This window comes from Bos javanicus, chromosome 15 (assembly GCF_032452875.1).
Source record: "Bos javanicus breed banteng chromosome 15, ARS-OSU_banteng_1.0, whole genome shotgun sequence".
Classification (NCBI taxonomy): Eukaryota; Metazoa; Chordata; class Mammalia; order Artiodactyla; family Bovidae; genus Bos; species Bos javanicus.
In genome coordinates, this window is record NC_083882.1 from 42,156,220 (window position 1) to 42,173,505 (window position 17,286).

At 43.6% G+C, this 17,286-nt stretch overlaps 1 protein-coding gene across 6 annotated transcripts in view; it reads left to right on the forward strand.

Annotated features, from left to right (window-relative positions):
* Positions 1 to 17,286, forward strand: part of IRAG1 (inositol 1,4,5-triphosphate receptor associated 1) — a 125,951-nt gene that overhangs the window by 93,636 nt on the left and 15,029 nt on the right. For all 6 annotated transcript variants that reach the window (XM_061440798.1, XM_061440799.1, XM_061440803.1 and 3 more), the window contains 6 exons: positions 543 to 683; positions 1,142 to 1,273; positions 3,639 to 3,780; positions 9,806 to 9,855; positions 10,888 to 10,995; positions 13,001 to 13,065. In XM_061440798.1, the coding sequence (XP_061296782.1) occupies positions 543 to 683; positions 1,142 to 1,273; positions 3,639 to 3,780; positions 9,806 to 9,855; positions 10,888 to 10,995; positions 13,001 to 13,065 (638 nt within the window). The remainder of the gene's footprint in view (positions 1 to 542; positions 684 to 1,141; positions 1,274 to 3,638; positions 3,781 to 9,805; positions 9,856 to 10,887; positions 10,996 to 13,000; positions 13,066 to 17,286) is intronic.

Below are 17,286 nucleotides of genomic sequence, written 5' to 3' on the forward strand. Positions count from 1 at the left end.
CTTCTAACAGAATCATACCCGGTTTTATTTAATCTCCTGGCAGCTTCTAAAAGCTGCTTTCAGGATTTGGTATATTCAGATAAGATGCTGATTGAAATGTGCTTTGGATTAGCAGGCTTACATCTCAAGTAGAGTTTCTTTAAATACGGTAGTTTCATGCGAAACCTCCAAAACTCACGTGCCATAAATCCTAGCATGAATCCACATTGCTTACACAGTCAGCTATGTTGGCCTGAGTTTATCTAAACCCAAATACAGGATGTTATTTTCTTGACATTTAGGAAAAAGCAAAGTGTTACTGTCTTATTGTTTATTAGTAAAATGCGTTTGGTCTTCTGGTCCTGGGAAGGAACTGGTACGGACCTATTTCACCATCTTTTGTGCAGTTTGCTCCATGAAGGGAGAGTTTCACTTGTACTTGGCTGCTTTGGGCGGGCTGATTCCATGAGGTGATGTAAATGCTCATGCAAAAAACTCACCGGCAGCCTTGCTCCCTCCAGTACCTCCTCCTAGCGCTTCTTCCACATTCTTGTTCCCAACAGAACGTGTTTGTACAACTGTCCTTGGCCTTTAGAAATGACAGCTACACCCTGGAATCTAGAATTAACCAGGCAGAAAGGGAACGCAACCTGACAGAGGAAAACACAGAGAAGGAACTGGAAAACTTCAAAGCTTCCATTACGGTAATTGCAAAGCCTGACTGGAGAACCCTTGCAGGAGGGACTGTCCCCAGGGACTGGGCCAGGTGTCCTGCTTTTCATAGTCACCAAGAAGAGTCTCATGAAATGAGAAATGAGGCTGAGGCCCTGAGCCAAGCAGAAGCTTCCTCAGAGAGCTGAGACTGAGATCCTGAAGACCTGGTTACCTCAGGGCTGTGTGTAAGGCCTGTGAGCCCTCAGCAGCTTTTCGGGAAGGGGGCTGGGTGACCTGGGATGGCAGAGGGAGCACCTTGGGGACAAGAGACCAGGATGTGATTGCCTTCCTCTGGGCTGGCCAGATATATAGTGTCCACACTGGGCTTCTTCAACCCCAGAAACAGCTGCAGCTGGTGGCCTACAGAGGCCCCTTCTCTCGGTCAGGACAGCACAAGTCAAGTCTTGGTCTGCGAGGACCCCAGGTGATGTTCCTTCTCCCTCCCCAGTCCTCAGCTTCCCTCTGGCACCACTGTGAGCACCGGGAGACCTACCAGAAGCTGCTGGAGGACATTGCTGTCCTGCACCGCCTGGCTGCCCGCCTCTCCAGCCGTGCCGAGATGGTGGGGGCCGTCCGCCAGGTGAGCTCTGCTCTGCCTCTTGTAACTGGGGCTGAGTGTAAGCGCTGACAACTGCAGACACCACCAACTGATGCCTTCCTGTGGGCCGGACATCCTATGTCCCCAATTACGATTGTTTCAGAGTATTTTTGGCAGACCACTAAACTCTTGAGGTGCTCCCCCAGAAAAAACTTTTATGCCAGTGGTTAAGAACCCGCCTGTCAGTGCAGGAGATGTGAGAGATGATGGTTCAGTCCCTGGGTTGCAAAGATCTCCTGAAGGAGGGCATGGCAACCCACTCCAGTATTCTTGCCTGGAGAGTCCTAAGGACAGAGGAGCCTGGCAGGCTACAGTCCGTGGGGTCACAAAAAGTCAGACACAACTGAAGCAACTTAGCCTGCACGCATGGATACCTACTGCATGGGAACTGCTGCGTGCTACCTTTCTTGGAGATTTCTAATGCATGCTGGCATAAGCAAGGCTTTGAGAAGTCCTGTAATGAAAAATCCTGTTTAACATTACCTATGTATTTCTCAAATGTATTTGAGTAAAGAACCATCCCTTCCTTCTTTTTTTTCTCCCTATAAAATACCTACTCAATTCCCATGGAATTTAGTGTTTGGCAAAACATGCTTTAGGAAAACCCACTTTGTTTCATTAATCCTCCCAGTAATCTTGGAAAGATATTCCTCAATAAAAATGTGAAGTCTCAGAAAGGTAATAACACAGTGATGGGCAAACCTGGGATGAAAGCCCAACTGTGGCTCCCTTGCAGCCACTTTGAAGTCCTGAGGCACACAAGGTACTGCCCCAACCCATCATGGTGTTGTGGGGCCAGACGGCCCGAGTTTCCATTCTGATTGTACCAGGGTTCACTGTGTGCCCTTGGGTCAGTTAACAAGCTCTCTGAGCGCCAGCTGCTCCAAATGTAAAATGCGGTGTCTGCCATCCAAGGCTGCTGAGACACTTGTAAAGCACCTGGATGTTGTTGTCACTGTTGCTGTTGCCATGGATCTGTGTACCATGTGTCCTGCCTCGTGGGTTGCATGACAGGGGTGTTCCTGGGGCCCAGCCCTGGGCGGTTCTCATAGAATGAAAGAAGAACAAACCACAGGGCTGTCCCACCTATGTCCGTCCAGGGAAAAGTCACCCAACTTTCCTGAGTGGCAGCACCCAGAAAGCTCTTCCAGCTGGGAGCAGCACAGAGGGAGAGCTTTAGGGAAGTGACTGATCTCGGCTCAGGGCTACGGGGACTTTGTCCAGGGTTTGGTCACTGAGCATGCCCCTCCACAGACAGGCAGGTTGTGGGCTCTCTGAGGGATTGGAGAGGTGTCAGCAGAGAAGACTCTTCACTTTGCACAGTCCTTGTGAATGTGCTTCTCACTCCAGCCTTCAGCCTTCTCCAAGTGGCTTCCTTGTCTCAGTCCTCAGAGTCCTCTCTGGTTCCGATGGACTGGTTCAGGCACTTATCCTCATTTTCCTTGTTGCTCTAGCTGCCACTCATCTTGTTTCCTTTAGACCAGTCTCCATTGGTGGACTGATTATGACACGCCTTTAAGACATTCAGTGGCTCCCCTCTTCCTTCAGAATGAGTCCAAAGCACTCAGTTCAGCTCTAACTCACCTTTTCATCTTGTGAACAAACCCAACCATTTGCTGATTCCTATATAAGCAGGACGACCTGTGCTTTCTTGGCTTTCCAGACAGTTCTGGTATATGCCTATTGCCCCAGCACAATTCCTGATAAGTAAGTGAAAGTCACTCAGTTGTGTCTGACTCTTTGCAACCCCATGGACTATAGCCCGCCCTGCTCCTCTATCCATGGGATTCTCCAGGCAAGAATACTGGAGTGGATTGCTATTTCCTTCTCCAGGGGATCTTCCCAACCCAGGGATTGAAACTGGGTCTCCCGCATTAAAGGCAGATTCTTTACTGTCTGAGCCACCAGGGAAGCCCTCAATTCCTGAAGGCATCCTCTTTACTCTCCAAAGGATTCTGTCTGGAGGGGGAATCCTCACATTGATACAAGCCTGGTAATGTCCTGCCTCTAGACTTTGGCTCTTGGAGTTCCCTGAATGCGAACTGTCTCTCATGCCCATAGCTACATGCCCAGATGCTGCCCATGCCCTACATCACTTCAGCCTGTTTCATGAAGCCTCCCCCAACCCATTCTTACAGGGAGGACTCTGTTCCTTCTCGTCTCCTGAGGCTTTATGGCTGGGCTTGTTCTTGTTCTCCTCGAGGGCAGGTGCCTGAGCCCCTGTTTCAGCTCACACCCTAGACAGCAAACTCTTAGAGTCATATCACTGTAACCTTTTGAATCCCACAGCCCAGATCCTGGCTCAGAGCAAAGAGGGCTGATGAGCTTTTCCTCTGCATCCCTGCAGGAAAAACGCATGTCGAAAGCAACAGAAGTGATGATGCAGTATGTGGAGAACCTAAAGAGGACGTATGAGAAGGACCATGCAGAGCTCATGGAGTTTAAAAAACTTGCAAATCAAAATTCGAGCCGCAGCTGTGGCCCCTCTGGTAAGAAACTGGACTCCTGCCCACTGCCCCACCTTGGCCCTGTGATTATGGGTCCCTGATGGATCCAGGCTAGGATCACACCTATGGGGCAGTCCCAGGGCCTATGTCAGGGTGAGCAAGGCTTGCTGCCCCACCCAATGCTGTCCACAGGGGCCTTGCAGCCACTGCTCCCGTGAGCCCCGGGGGTCTGGAACCAGAAAGCACGAATGGCCCCCAAGCAACTCCTGATAAAAATAACCAGAGAAGCTGACTAGTGATGCAGAGCCCTTAGGCTGCAAGAATTTAACCTCCTTTATGAGACTGACTGGTGGCTCAGCTGGTGGAGAGTCCTGGCTGCAATGCAGAAGACCTGGGTTTGATCCCTCTGTTGGGAAGATCCCCTGGAAAAGGGAAAGGCTACCCAATCCAGTATTCTGGCCTGGAGAATTCCATGGACTGTTTCGTCCACTGGGTCGCAGAGAGTCAGACACGACTGAGCAACTTGCACTTCACATGAGACTGCCAGACCCCAGACCTTAGAGGCTTTGTGCTGTGGGGTCCCCACTTTGGGCAGCACATGCTAAGGAATTTGCATTTTTATTCTGGAAAGCATTAGGGATCCAACCAAAGATTTTAATCAGGGAGTTTCCATCATCATATATAGTTTAGAAGATTCCCTCTGGCAATAGTGTGACAGTTACATCACTGGGATAAAGACAGAGACAGGGAAACCCACGAGCCGGCTATTACAGGAGTCCAGATAGAGGTGGAGTCTGGGCAGTGGGGGTGGAGTGAGAGCCTGGCTAAAGGAGTTACTGCTAAGATAACCAGCAGAACTGTGGGCAAGACAAGTGCTTTAAAGAAAGACTTTTTTTTTTAAGTTCGGGACAGATTGCTATAGAACCACAGAGAGACACCACCTTATTTCACTTGATACTGAATTGCAGTGTTTTTTTTTAATCTTTTATTGAAGTGTAGTTAATATACAATGTTGTGTTCATTACTGCTGTACAGCAAAGTGACTCAGTTTACATACATACGCATATACATTCCTTTTCATCTTCTTTTCCACTATGGTTTACCACAGGATTTTGAATGTAGTTCCCTGTGCTATGCAGTAAGAGAGTTGCTATGTTTTAAAGTAAAAATAGGAGTTTTCCAGACTAGAGGGGGAAATACATCACAGGTGGAGGAAACAGCATGTGCAAAGATGTGGAGGTTGGGGTGAGAAGACTCTGAAACAAACCATCTTCTGTTTGGTTGCGGTGTTGGAGTGGGACAGTGACAGGCTGAAGGTAAGACTTAGACCAGGGCCACGTGCCAGGCCTTGAGAACAGTCTGGGCGTTTGCCCCACAGGCAATGAGACACCCGTGAGTTTACTCCAGTGGCCATAGTCAGGTCTTATTTTTAGAACATTGCTCTGACTTCAGAGCGGATGATGTATTAGGAGTGGACGTTGAGGAGTGGAGAGATGCGTTTGGAGGCTTTGCCGCAGTCCACAGGGAGGAGGATGGTGCTTTGGGCCAGGATCTGTCCTTGGGAGCTGCCAGGGTTTGAGCTCTGGCTGATGAGGGGGGTGTTAGTAGGAGAAAACAGACCTTTTAGTGACAGGAATCCCTATGGAATGCAAACATCCGTATTACCAAGAGCAGGAGGAGGGAAAGTATAACAGATGGAGAAACCTTTATAAACAGGAGGTTTCACAAGTTTCCTGGGGAATATCAGTGATACTTCCCAGAGTCCGAAGGCAGCACACACTCACTCCAGACCGTCTGTTTTGGATCTTGGCAGCAAGGCTCCTGACCCACATGCATCTGGGCCTCTAACAAACATCTCTCTGTCAGTGTTGGAAGTTGGAGAAGCTGCCACCAAAGAAATCCTAACACGCAGGCTCTTGCATTGTTGTCCAGCAAGGTGCAGGGTCTCTTGCATACCACGGAAGTTGGAGAAGCTGCCACCAAAGAAATCCTAACACGCAGGCTCTTGCATTATTGTCCGGCAAGGTGCAGGGTCTCTCAATTGCGTACCACCTTACCCACAATTTGTAGAATGAGCACAGTTGCCCATGAGTCTCATCCATTAGTTCTACAGACATTAACTGAGCACTGAGATGTGTGCCATGTGATACTGGACTAGAGAGGTGAAGGGTAGCCTGTGCCTGACCCAAGAGAGCTCCCAACTTGTGGTGAGGGCAGGGCAGGGAAAGTGGTGCCATGACAGAAGCAAGCAGACTTTACGGGGCGCATGGCAGAGGCCCACGTTCAGTCTGGGGACACAAGAAAGTGCTTGCATTAAGACGGGAGGTAGCTGAGTGTTGAATGGTGAATGTGTGGTTTTCACAATCTGGTTCCACTCCAGTGTTTTTCCAAGCTACACTTCAGTTTGGGCTGGTACAGAGGGGCCAGACGTGCCCGAGACCATTCCCTGATGGTGCTTGTTCCTTAAGCTTTTATATGACTTCTTTGTTACATATGTAATCTTTCTCTATGCCTGAGACTCTGAAGACTACAGGGCAAGAAAAATATCTCTGATTTCGAGAAAGGTGATACACATTCAAAAGAAAAATATAACATCTATTTTTTTCTGAATGTGAAACATGCCAGTTGTCTGCATTTTGGATTAAGGTAGATTTCCAGAAGTGTAAATACTGGCTCAGGGGAAAGGAATATTTATAAGGCTTTTAAAGCAAATTATTTCCAAATAACCCATTGATATCTCCATTTAATGGGTAACAGTAATGCTCAATTTATCATACCATGGACAATCCTGTCTTTTTTTTTTTTTCCTTTTTAAAAGTATTTTTGACTTTGAAGCAATATTGTACCTCTTCTCATAGTTTTAATTTGTATTTCTTGACATTCATTTTCAAATGTTTGTTGGGTCTTCGTATTTCTACTTGTGTAAATTCTTTAATTCTTTGCCCCTCTTATGAGATTGGTATTTTATTAATTGCATTAACTTTTCATATACAAAGAATATTTTCTGGTACTGCTATTTTGGCTGACTGGAAAACTTGAAAATCCTTTGACTACAAATACTTAGAAATTTCTGCTGGATAAAGTGAATCAAACATTACCCAAAAGGAATAGCTGAATCCACAAGAAATACTCAGATACTAGAAAAGAAAAGAGAACTGAAACCAAGCTGACCCTGCAGTTTCCTTGAGGATAAGAGTCAGCCTCAGCTATCTGGACTCTGGGCTTTTGCACTCACGTGCAATCTGAGATGAGGCCTCAGAGACCCCATGGCAGGGAGCTGACTCTGAGCCTCCTATAGAAAGTGAAGACTTTCCAAGGACTGCATCTTTGAAACAATCACCAAGTCACAATGGAACAAATCAAGGAAGTTTATCTGCTTCACCCTGGACTCTGATAGGAAAAAAACTTTCTCCTTCCTCATAGGAAAACTGCAAACCCACAAAGTACATGCCATAACAGAAGAGATGATGCAATATGCAGAGATTCTGAAAAGAACATCACAATGGTGCTGCTAGGAACACTATTGGAAATAAATATAAACCACTCTGGAGAGACACACCCTGTGCCCAGGAGACAAAGAATCCTCTAAATAAAACTTCACAGGAGATGAGTTGACAATATAAAATTATAAAATAAAACAGTCTACCATCAGTGAGAATCATCAGACACCCAAACAATAGGACTGTATCCTAAACACAGCAGATAATAAAGCAATCTTAAAATTTTTTTCAAGTTGTGTATAAAATTAGAGGCATAAAAGAACAAATAAAAAATATGAGAATAAAAATACAATTATAAAAAATATAATCCTAGATATGAGGAATAGAGGCATGAAAATTAAACACTCAGCTGTTTAGGAGTGGTAGTTACTTTTAGTTCAGTTGTTCGGTTGCTCAGTTGTGTACGACTTTTTGGTAGTCGGACCCTTTGGTAGCTCCTATAGTTGAAGCTGTTTCTCAGTATTCTCCTGGACACACTTCTCCATCCCCTTGAAGTTAGGTGAGCAATGTGATTTGGCATTAAATGTCAGTGGCAGGACATGTATCACATTTGAGCTGAGATCCCTAAGACTACTATGCAATTTTCCCTGTGTTTCCTTCCACCAGACATTGTAATCATCCCTGCTCCAGAATAGTAGAAGCTCCATCAGCCTGAGTCCTGAGTGAGGAAATGCAGAGCAGAGCCTGTTGCTGACTCATAAGCAGTGTAGCAAAAGCGAGTAATAAATCTTAGTTGTTATAAGCCACTGAGACTTTGTGGTGGTTTATTATTGTAGCATAACCTTGCTTATCCTGATTGGTGTAACATTTATATCAGATTAGGAATAGTTGAGGAAAAAAATTGTTAACCAGAATGCAGATTTGAGGAAGTCACCCACAATGTGGTTCAGAGGGATAAATTAATTTAAAATATGAAAGAAATGTTATAAGATATATGACATGGGATATAAAATAAAAAAAGATTTGAAATACACTTATTAGGATATACATCAGGAGAGAAAATATTCAAAGGAATTTCCCAGGAACTGAGGATTTTTCAGAACTAAAGAAAGACATGAATTGTTGCATTTAGAAAGTACAGAGAATCCCAAGCGAAAGAAAGAAAAACACATCAAAGAGAAACTTTATGGAACCCCAAGGGCAAAATGAAGATCTTAAAAATAACCAGAGAGAGAAGACAGATTATCCACAAAGGAGTGACAATTTCCACAACCAATACCGGTACCAGGAGACAACGAAGTCAAGTGTTGAAAGAGCTGAGAGAAAGTAACTGTTAACCTAGAGCTAATACGACCAACTAAACTGACATGCAAGCTAAGGGCTACAGAAAGACATTTTATGACAAAAACTGAGACAGTTTACCTCTCACAGCCCCTTACCAAAAGGACAATTAATGCACTTAAGGAAAAATAAAATGGAGATCGAAAGAAGGTTGAATGCAAGAAGAGATGGTAATCAGACATTTGTAAACATGTAAGTAAATCTAAACAACTAGCCACTATGTAAAACAGCAGTCACAATAATTTGAGATTACAAAAACCAAGTGAAGTAAAAATATTGAAAAACAGTAAGATTTGAAGGCATGATCATTGTTTTAAGGACGATTCAGGAAGAATAGAGATCTTGATTCATTTAAATCTAAAGTCAAATAACATGTTAAAAATTTAAGGGGGCACACTAAAGATTACAACTAAAATATATAAATTCCAAATCAATTTGGGGAGGGGGTAGTTAGAATAAATTTGATTTATGAAGCAAGGTAATTAGAAAATACAAAATAAGGTGGTAGAAATATATCAATTGCAAGAAATATAAACAGCTTAGAACTGTTGGTTAATAGAAAACCTCAGATTAGATTAAGAAAATGTGTTTAATTATGTGCTTTTCAAGAGACACGCCTAAAGTACATGAATGTGAGAAATAGACAGCCATACAAGCTGAAGCAAACTGAATTGAGCTGTCAAAAGCCTTTCTCTACGCATACTTGTGTTTTCTAGTGGCAGTATTATCCATGTGTGGTGCTAAATATTTAACACAAATTTTATCACTTAATATATGTACTAAGCAGAAGAAAATCTGAGTATGCTGGTTTCCTTTGTTCAAAATTATTTTGTAGATGACATTAAAATTACTGTTGTCAAGTTTCCACTTTTTATTGACACCACACCTTCCTTGCTCATAATTTCCTTGACTGTCCACACCTTGAATGAGCAAGATGATCCAGTAAACCCTGGTATTGCTACGAGGAATCCTCACACACTCACCAGGGCATAATCCAGAGATGGTACAGTGGTGTCATGTGGAGACCAGAGGGGCAAGACCGAGACTTCTCATAGTGTCCAGAGGAGTTAGGATGAAGGTTCTGTCCCCTAGAAACCCTACTCTGCAGGTGACTGTCTCAAAGGGTCAAGTGTCAAAGTCAGTGACCTCGGCACCTCGGCCCTTGAGGCATCCCTTGAGGGTCAGTTCTGGTCTGTAGATACCTTGACTCAGTTTCTGTGATCTTCCTGCTGGAGCCTACTCTGAAAACTCATCTAGCTTCTCTCCTCTGTTTCCTCTTCCTGCAGAAGATGGAGTCCCTCGCACAGCGCGGTCCATGTCCCTCTCGCTGGGAAAGGTATGCATATTCAAGGAAAACTGGGGAGAGAAAGAAATTTCTACAGATTACCAGGAAATCATTCATTCTTGGATCCACAGGTGCCAGAGAACCTCTGGACAGAGTCTTTCATGCAGCTTCCCACACTTGATAGCTCATCCTCCAACCTTCTCTTGCTCATGGCTTCCCAGACTGTACCATCCCTTTAATGAACATGAAATGATGCACACACTTTGCTATTGTCATAGATAGTTTTCCTATGCTAGTCAGGTTTCATACACTGTACAATGACTAGAGGTCATTTTTGTTCCATTTCTTTAGGATCTGATTGATTAAAATCAGAATTGGGATTTCCCTGGCAGTCCAGTGGTTGGGAAAATTCACCTTCCGATGCAGAGCGTGTGGGTTTGATCCCTGGTTCCCTCCTGGCTCAGTTGGTAAAGAATCTGCCTACAATGCAGGAGACCCTGGTTCAATTCCTGGGTCGGGAAGATCCCCTGGAGAAGGGAAAGGCTACCCACTCCAGTGTTCTTGGGCTTCCCTTGTGGCTCAGCTGGTAAAGAATCTTCCCGCAATGCGGGAGACCTGAGTTTGATTCCTGGGTTGGGAAGATCCCCTAGAGATGGGAAAGGCTACTCATTCAAGTATTCTGGCCTGCAGAATTCCATGGACCATATCATCCATGGGGTCACAAAGAGGCAGACACGACTGAGCCACTTTCACTTTTCAGGGAGCCAAGAACCCACATGCCTCGTGGCCAAAAAACCAAATCATGAAACTGAATCAATATTGTAACAAATTCAATGAAGACTTTAGAAATGATTCACATTAAAAAAAATCTGTAAAAAATCAGAGGGTGTTGAGAAATCACTCCTCACTAATAAAAAAATTTGTTAATTTTGGCCACTCTCTCCACCCCAGCCTCTACCACCATCATTACCTTAAAGCCAGAATATCCAATGAATACAGCATTAGGAATTAGTAGGCATTTCCCAGGCCTTTCTGAAGTTTGGGTGCTTCCTCTGTGACGGTGGATCCATTCTCTTCCCACAGAACATGCCCCGCCGAAGGGTCAGCGTTGCCGTGGTGCCCAAGTTTAATATCCTGAACCTGCCGGGCCAGTCACCCAGCTCATCCCCCATTCCCTCCTTACCAGCCCTGGTGAGTATCATGATGCTTGCCTCCCAGGCCTCAGGCTCACAACTGTGGGGGTGACCTGGATAGGGCAGCATCAAAGAAGGGACAATTCAAAGCACAGATTCTGTGCTATAGGTTATAGGCTGAGAAACCTCAGCGTAGACCAGGCCCCATGTCTTGCACCGCCCAGAGAAGAAGACATAGTATCCCTGAGCAAGGTGCTGGCCACTCAGAGAGTGTTCCTTACAAAGTGTATCTCTCTTCATGCTTAAACCAGAACCCTCCACTCTACAGTGGGTTTAAACAGCTGAAAGTTGCATTGTGGAGGAAGTAGTAAGCTGAGCTTTGAATCCTAGGTGCTCTGATCCCAGAGCCTGAGTTCTTCAACCCAATGTTACCCTACCTTGATTCATTACTGCATTGTTTACAACATGGAAAGATTGGACATAAGCAGAATTTCCATTAATAAGAGATCTATTTAAGTAAATTATGAATAGCCCAATAAGGAGTTTCTATGCAGTTGCTAAATATAATGATTAAAATGTAAATTTTTATTTATTGGCATGAAGAAAGTCCATAATTTATTACAAACAAAAAGCAAAACCCCAGTATTTCCAGTGTAACTCTGTTTTGTAGTTTTAAAAAAGGGTTTGTCTGTCTATGTGTAGACATAGAATATTCTGAAAGAATATATATGGAACTACTAATAATAGTCATTTCCAGGCAGTGGTAAAAACCCAGGTAATTTTAATTTTTTGATCCTTTTTATATTTCTATAGTAAAACTGTATTACTTATAATTAGAAAATAATGCATTTCAATGTTTTTTAAACAAAGACTGCTCCTGTAAACAGTTCCCAGAACTTTGTGAATCTGGTTAATCCTATTTAAAACTCTTTAATTATTTCTCCAGTTGTTTCTCTATGCCCTGTTCGTGATCAGCACTATTCTACAAAGAGCCAATCTGACTGTATAAGCAATAAAAAGCTTTACTGTACTAATAATAGGTAGCAATAACTCTAAAACTTCTTTCGCTTCTTCTGATCTTGAGCATTTTAATCACCCACAAGATCACTATAAGCTCCCAAATCACTCACTAAAATAAAGCAATTTGAAAACAATTTTTTGAAAAGGAGCCTCAGGAGTACCAGTTAGTATGTTTTCAGTTCAGTTCAGTCGCTCAGTCGTGTCCGACTCTTTGAGACCCCATGAATCCCAGCACGCCAGGCCTCCCTGTCCATACCAACTCCCGGAGTTCACCCAGACTCATGGGCATCAAGTCGGTGATGCCATCCAGCCATCTCATCCTCTCTTGTCCCCTTCTCCTCCTGCCCACAATCCCTCCCACCATCAGGGTCTTTTCCAATGAGTCAACTCTTGACATGAGGTGGCCAAAGTACTGGAGTTTCAGCTTCAGCATCAGTCCTTCCAATGAACACCCAGGACTGATCTCCTTTAGAATGGACTGATTGGATCTCCTTGCAGTCCAAGGGACTCTCAAGAGTCTTCTCCAACACCACAGTTCAAAAGCATCAATTCTTCGGTGCTCAGCTTTCTTCACAGTCTAACTCTCACATCCATACATGACCACTGGAAAAACCATAGCTTTGACTAGACGGACCTTTGTTGGCAAAGTAATGTCTCTGCTTTTTAATATACTGTCTAGGTTGGTCATAACTTTCCTTCCAAGGAGTAAGCGTCTTTTAATTTCATGGCTGCAATCACCATCTGCAGTGATTTTGGAGCCCAGAAAAGTAAAGTCTGACACTGTTTCCACTGTTTCCCCATCTATTTCCCATGTATGTTTTAACAGAGACTATTTCCCAAACTATACTAAATGTACAATGCAGTTTCCAAATATACATTCCTTTAGACTAGGGATTGGCAATCAGGGCTCTCCATTAAAATCACACAGGATACTTCTAGAACATTCAATGCCTAGGCCCTACCCCAGGATTCAGAGACTGGTCAGCCCTGGCTTCTCCCTTCCTAGCTCATCCTCAATTCAATATCTCCTGTTTTCCATTCAGTCAGAATCATCCAATGGGAAAGGCAACCCACCTGTCTCCTCAGCACTGCCTGCACTTTTGGAAAAGTAAGTATGTCCATTTTCTTCTTAACTTTGGGGATCTCAGAGGAAAAGTTCTCCAACTCACCTTCCTCCCATCCTCACTCACAAAATGCAGTGGGAGGCAAATTAAGTTCTAGGGGGAAATGAATGGTACTCTGAGACCCACAAAGATTTCAGACCCAGTTTGCAAAATTCCTGGACAAGGAAGATGCTGTAGATGAGTGCAAGTGTGCCTCAATCCTAGAAGAGCCCAGAGGGGACAGAAGCCTTCTTTATTCATTAGGATACTTTGAGCTACAGATGCAAGAAAGCCCCAAATCAAAGGTATTTAAATAGTAGGTGAGGCTTTTCGTGGTATGGCAGGGCCCCAGCTCAGCCTCTATAGTTTCCTTGTCTCTGCCCACTACGCATGTTGACCTCATTAGCAGATTTGTGACAAATGGCTAATGCCAGGTGTTTCATCCAGACACGACAACATCTTGAGGAAGAAAGGGACCATCTTGTCCCATGTTTGTTTCTTAGGAACCAGTCTTTCAGTCTTCCTTTTTATCTTGTTAGCAGATTTGGAACATGGTCCCTTTCTAAACCAATCACAGGCAATGTGATTGAGAATGAGATTGTCATCATAGTTTTAAACTATACCCTGGAGATGGGAAGAGAAGATCAGCTTCCCATGGAGCAATTGGATCCATGAAGAAGAGTAAATTCCCAGGCAAAATCATGTTGCTGTTAGGAAATAGGAAGAATGAATAATGGGTTGGCAACAAACAGTTTCTGCTACATGTAACTTTTCTAGGCCTCTATGCTGTTTGCAGTTCTTTTCATCCTTAGCCGAAGCAAGGCAGGCTATTTCTACATACTCAAGAGAAGTTTATAACTTGCTTTTCCAATTCTTTCATTTACTTGCTGGAAACATCTGGATCACAGCTGCCACCTCTCAGAACTTTCCCCTTATGTCTTTCTTCATTTGGTAGAACATACACCTCTATTCTTCCTTCTTCCTTGCCTTGAGACAGCTTTAGTACTTCATTTTTCATTGCTGTTAGAATAGTTTTGCTTGACCTGGCAAGGAAGGTCTGTGTCGTGTGCCTTTTTTTAGTACAGGCAAGCTCCCAGCTCCCCACCCCAGACTCAGCCTGTTTTCCTCATTTCTCAGTATATGCAACCACCAACGTATCACTCAGTGATTCATTTTCTGTCCATTAATCTTGAAGTTGGTTGGGCGGTTCTTCACCTTGCCACCTTACCCAGAGAAAGCTTAGAGATCCTTCATGTTGAGTAGGGTGTTTTGTTTGTTTCCTTGTTTTTTTGATCACTACAGGGACATTGTAAAGGGTCGACAGACTCACAACTGTGTGGAGGTAATGGAGCCTACAGAGTCTTGCCAAGTCCCTAGAGTCATAGTGTCCAGTCCATGGTCTCGGAAATCTCTCCAGAAACAGCCATCTGATGCCCTGAGTGAGAAGCATGCTAAAATTCTCCCCCCAAGTCCCACCTTAGGACACACCAACACCCTTTCCAAGAGGGCCCTAACAAGGCTCCATTCTCAACCCTCAGCCTGTAGAGCCAGTCAAGGCAGAAGATCTACATCCCCTTTCTCCCCAGCAGACTTTCAGGATGGGGCAGGGCCTGTACTCTGTAGAATGAATGCTCAGGCCAGCTGAGAGCTTCCATCTGAGGCAGCAGAGATCATCAAGGATCTGAACTACCCTTAAGTAGGAGAAAGTGAGGTACGAAACCGGGGACAGTAGGTAGCAGCCCTGAATCAGGAGTGGCAATGAATGAGGATCAATGGTGACAGCACCATTCCAAGGGTATAGAACCAAGAGAGACAGGGACAGAGTGAGGGCTGAACCTAGTCGAGCAAGAAACCCTAACGAAGCAACTGCGTGCTGCTCATTCTTATGGGCTATTCAAAAAGACCACTGTGATACATTACCCATGCTGTGGTTGACTTGCCTGTTGGGAATACACCCAGTCTATAAAGACGACTGCAGAAAGGGGAAGGGCTATTCAAAGGAGGAGGGATTCAGATTAACAACAACTCTCCGTTCTGGATTTCTAAAAGATGCAAAGTAATTTTGATCTAAATTTATGGAACTGGAAATATCTAATAGATTGCCAAGAGATCGGCAATGAGACAATCTGTGAGTGAAAATGAATTCATAATTTCCATTCTAACAGAAATACAATTGTTTATAACCGCCTTTTCCATACTGTTAAAGAGAAACAATGCATTATCGGTTAATATGTATTACTATCTAGATTGTTGTGTTTAAATGATCTCACATTTCCCTAAGCATACAGTGATTGAGCAGGAGGGAAGTTGGCTAAGCACAAGAAAGATGATGAGAAGATCATATTGCCTGTGGATAGTTCAAAAGCAAATATCTGACCACAGACTGCACTCCCAATAATAACTTGAAAGAATTCTGAGCCTTGTTCTTCCATATGACTTCATAGAAACCTGTTCTTCACTCAACAAGGGTCTAGGAACCTCTAGACTTAGAGAAAAATAGAGAGTGATATTTAAAATTAGTATTAAAGATTAAAATAGAATAAGGCTCAAGAACAGTTTCATTTTAACTTGAAACAGTTTCAGTTTAACTTGAAAAAGCTGTTTATTCATAGTCTTTCATTTCTTCACCAATTAATGACCAAGACCCAGGTACCTGGAATGCACTCAAGGAGCTCACAGTATAATGGGAAAGACAGATGGAAAGCAGCCTATTGTAATATAGTGTGATGAGTGATATCAGAAGGAAGAACAGGCTATAAGGAAACAACATACAAGAAAATGAGCACATCACCCAGTTTTGGTAATCAGGGTTGCTTAGAAAACATTTCCTCTAGCAATTTATGTTAAAAGTGAAACCTGAAGGTTATAATAGTTAACCAGGTAACTAGGAGGTTAATAACATTCCAGGAACTAAGGCAATAAAGTATGGAGTAATCAAGGAATAATATTGAAGATAATGAGAATTACTCTTATTATTTACTGCATGCTTACTTTATGCCAAGTTCTGTTCTAATTGCTTTACATTAATGATCTCCTTTAATCCTTATAATACCATGAGGAAGGTATACTATTAATATAGATGAGGAAACTGAAACTCAGAGAAACCATCACATACCTGAGGATACACAGCTAGTAGATAATAGATCGCATGCACTTAACCTCTTAATAGACACTCCAACTGGACAAATGGGAAGAAATTCAGTGTGACACACAAGAAGAGAGTGGATTTAAGGGCTATTTTTGAAAAAGCTCCTGTGAGCTATTGTGAAAGAACTTGGTGACCGGGCATGGAGTGGAGGGCGGAGTAGATGGGAGTGCAAAGTTCACATAGAGCCATTCAGTGAAGGCTCAGCACCATCATAAATGCGGATGGTGCACAGGGCTGGTTTCATAAAAGTGGCCATTATATTGCTATAGCACAGAGCGATTTTCTCTTTAATCTGTAAAATAACCATTTTCTACATTTTTGAAGCAGTCAAGATAATTGCTTACAGGTTTTATATGACATAAATATATATAGTTAAACAGTTCCCCTTTGCTGATAGTCTTCTGGAATGGATTAGCCCTCAATCAACATATTAGTGAACTCCAGGAACCTGGGACTGAGTAACAGAGACTCAGGGAGTTCTTGTAGCCAAGGTCCCCCAGGCTGGACTTGTCTGAGGGAACCTGGTAATGGGGGTGGCTTACAGACATAGCTGAGTCCAAGAAGGTAAGATCTGTCCATGGGAAAGGACTGGAGTCGCTTTCAAATACTGTTGACCACGTGGGAAAAATAGAATCTAATATATCTGCAGGTCAAACAACACATTTTGACTAAATATCTCTTCACATTACTGAGAGCTAAGCACAATGACAAACATTTTTGACCCAGTGGATGTGAGAGAACAATGAGCCTCATTCTAATCAGTCATCTCAGGAAGAAAGCACACAAGATTATGAACTGGGGACAGATGCCAAGATCCATGAGTGTCTGGCCCAGAAATCTCAAGGTGGGCACAGGCTGTGCTCAGCTCCATGTTTACGATCATGCGTAGAGATTCCTTCAGCTCAGTTCAAACACAGAGTTCTCAGGAAAGAGTCATTTACATAGAGGACCTGCCCATTTTGTAAGATTAACTGACAGGGGATGAGCCACAGTGAAGGCAGTACAGCTCAGCAAACACTTAGAGGCACTTCCCACGTGCTAAGCATCATTCAAACCGAAACACACTCTGCAATCACAG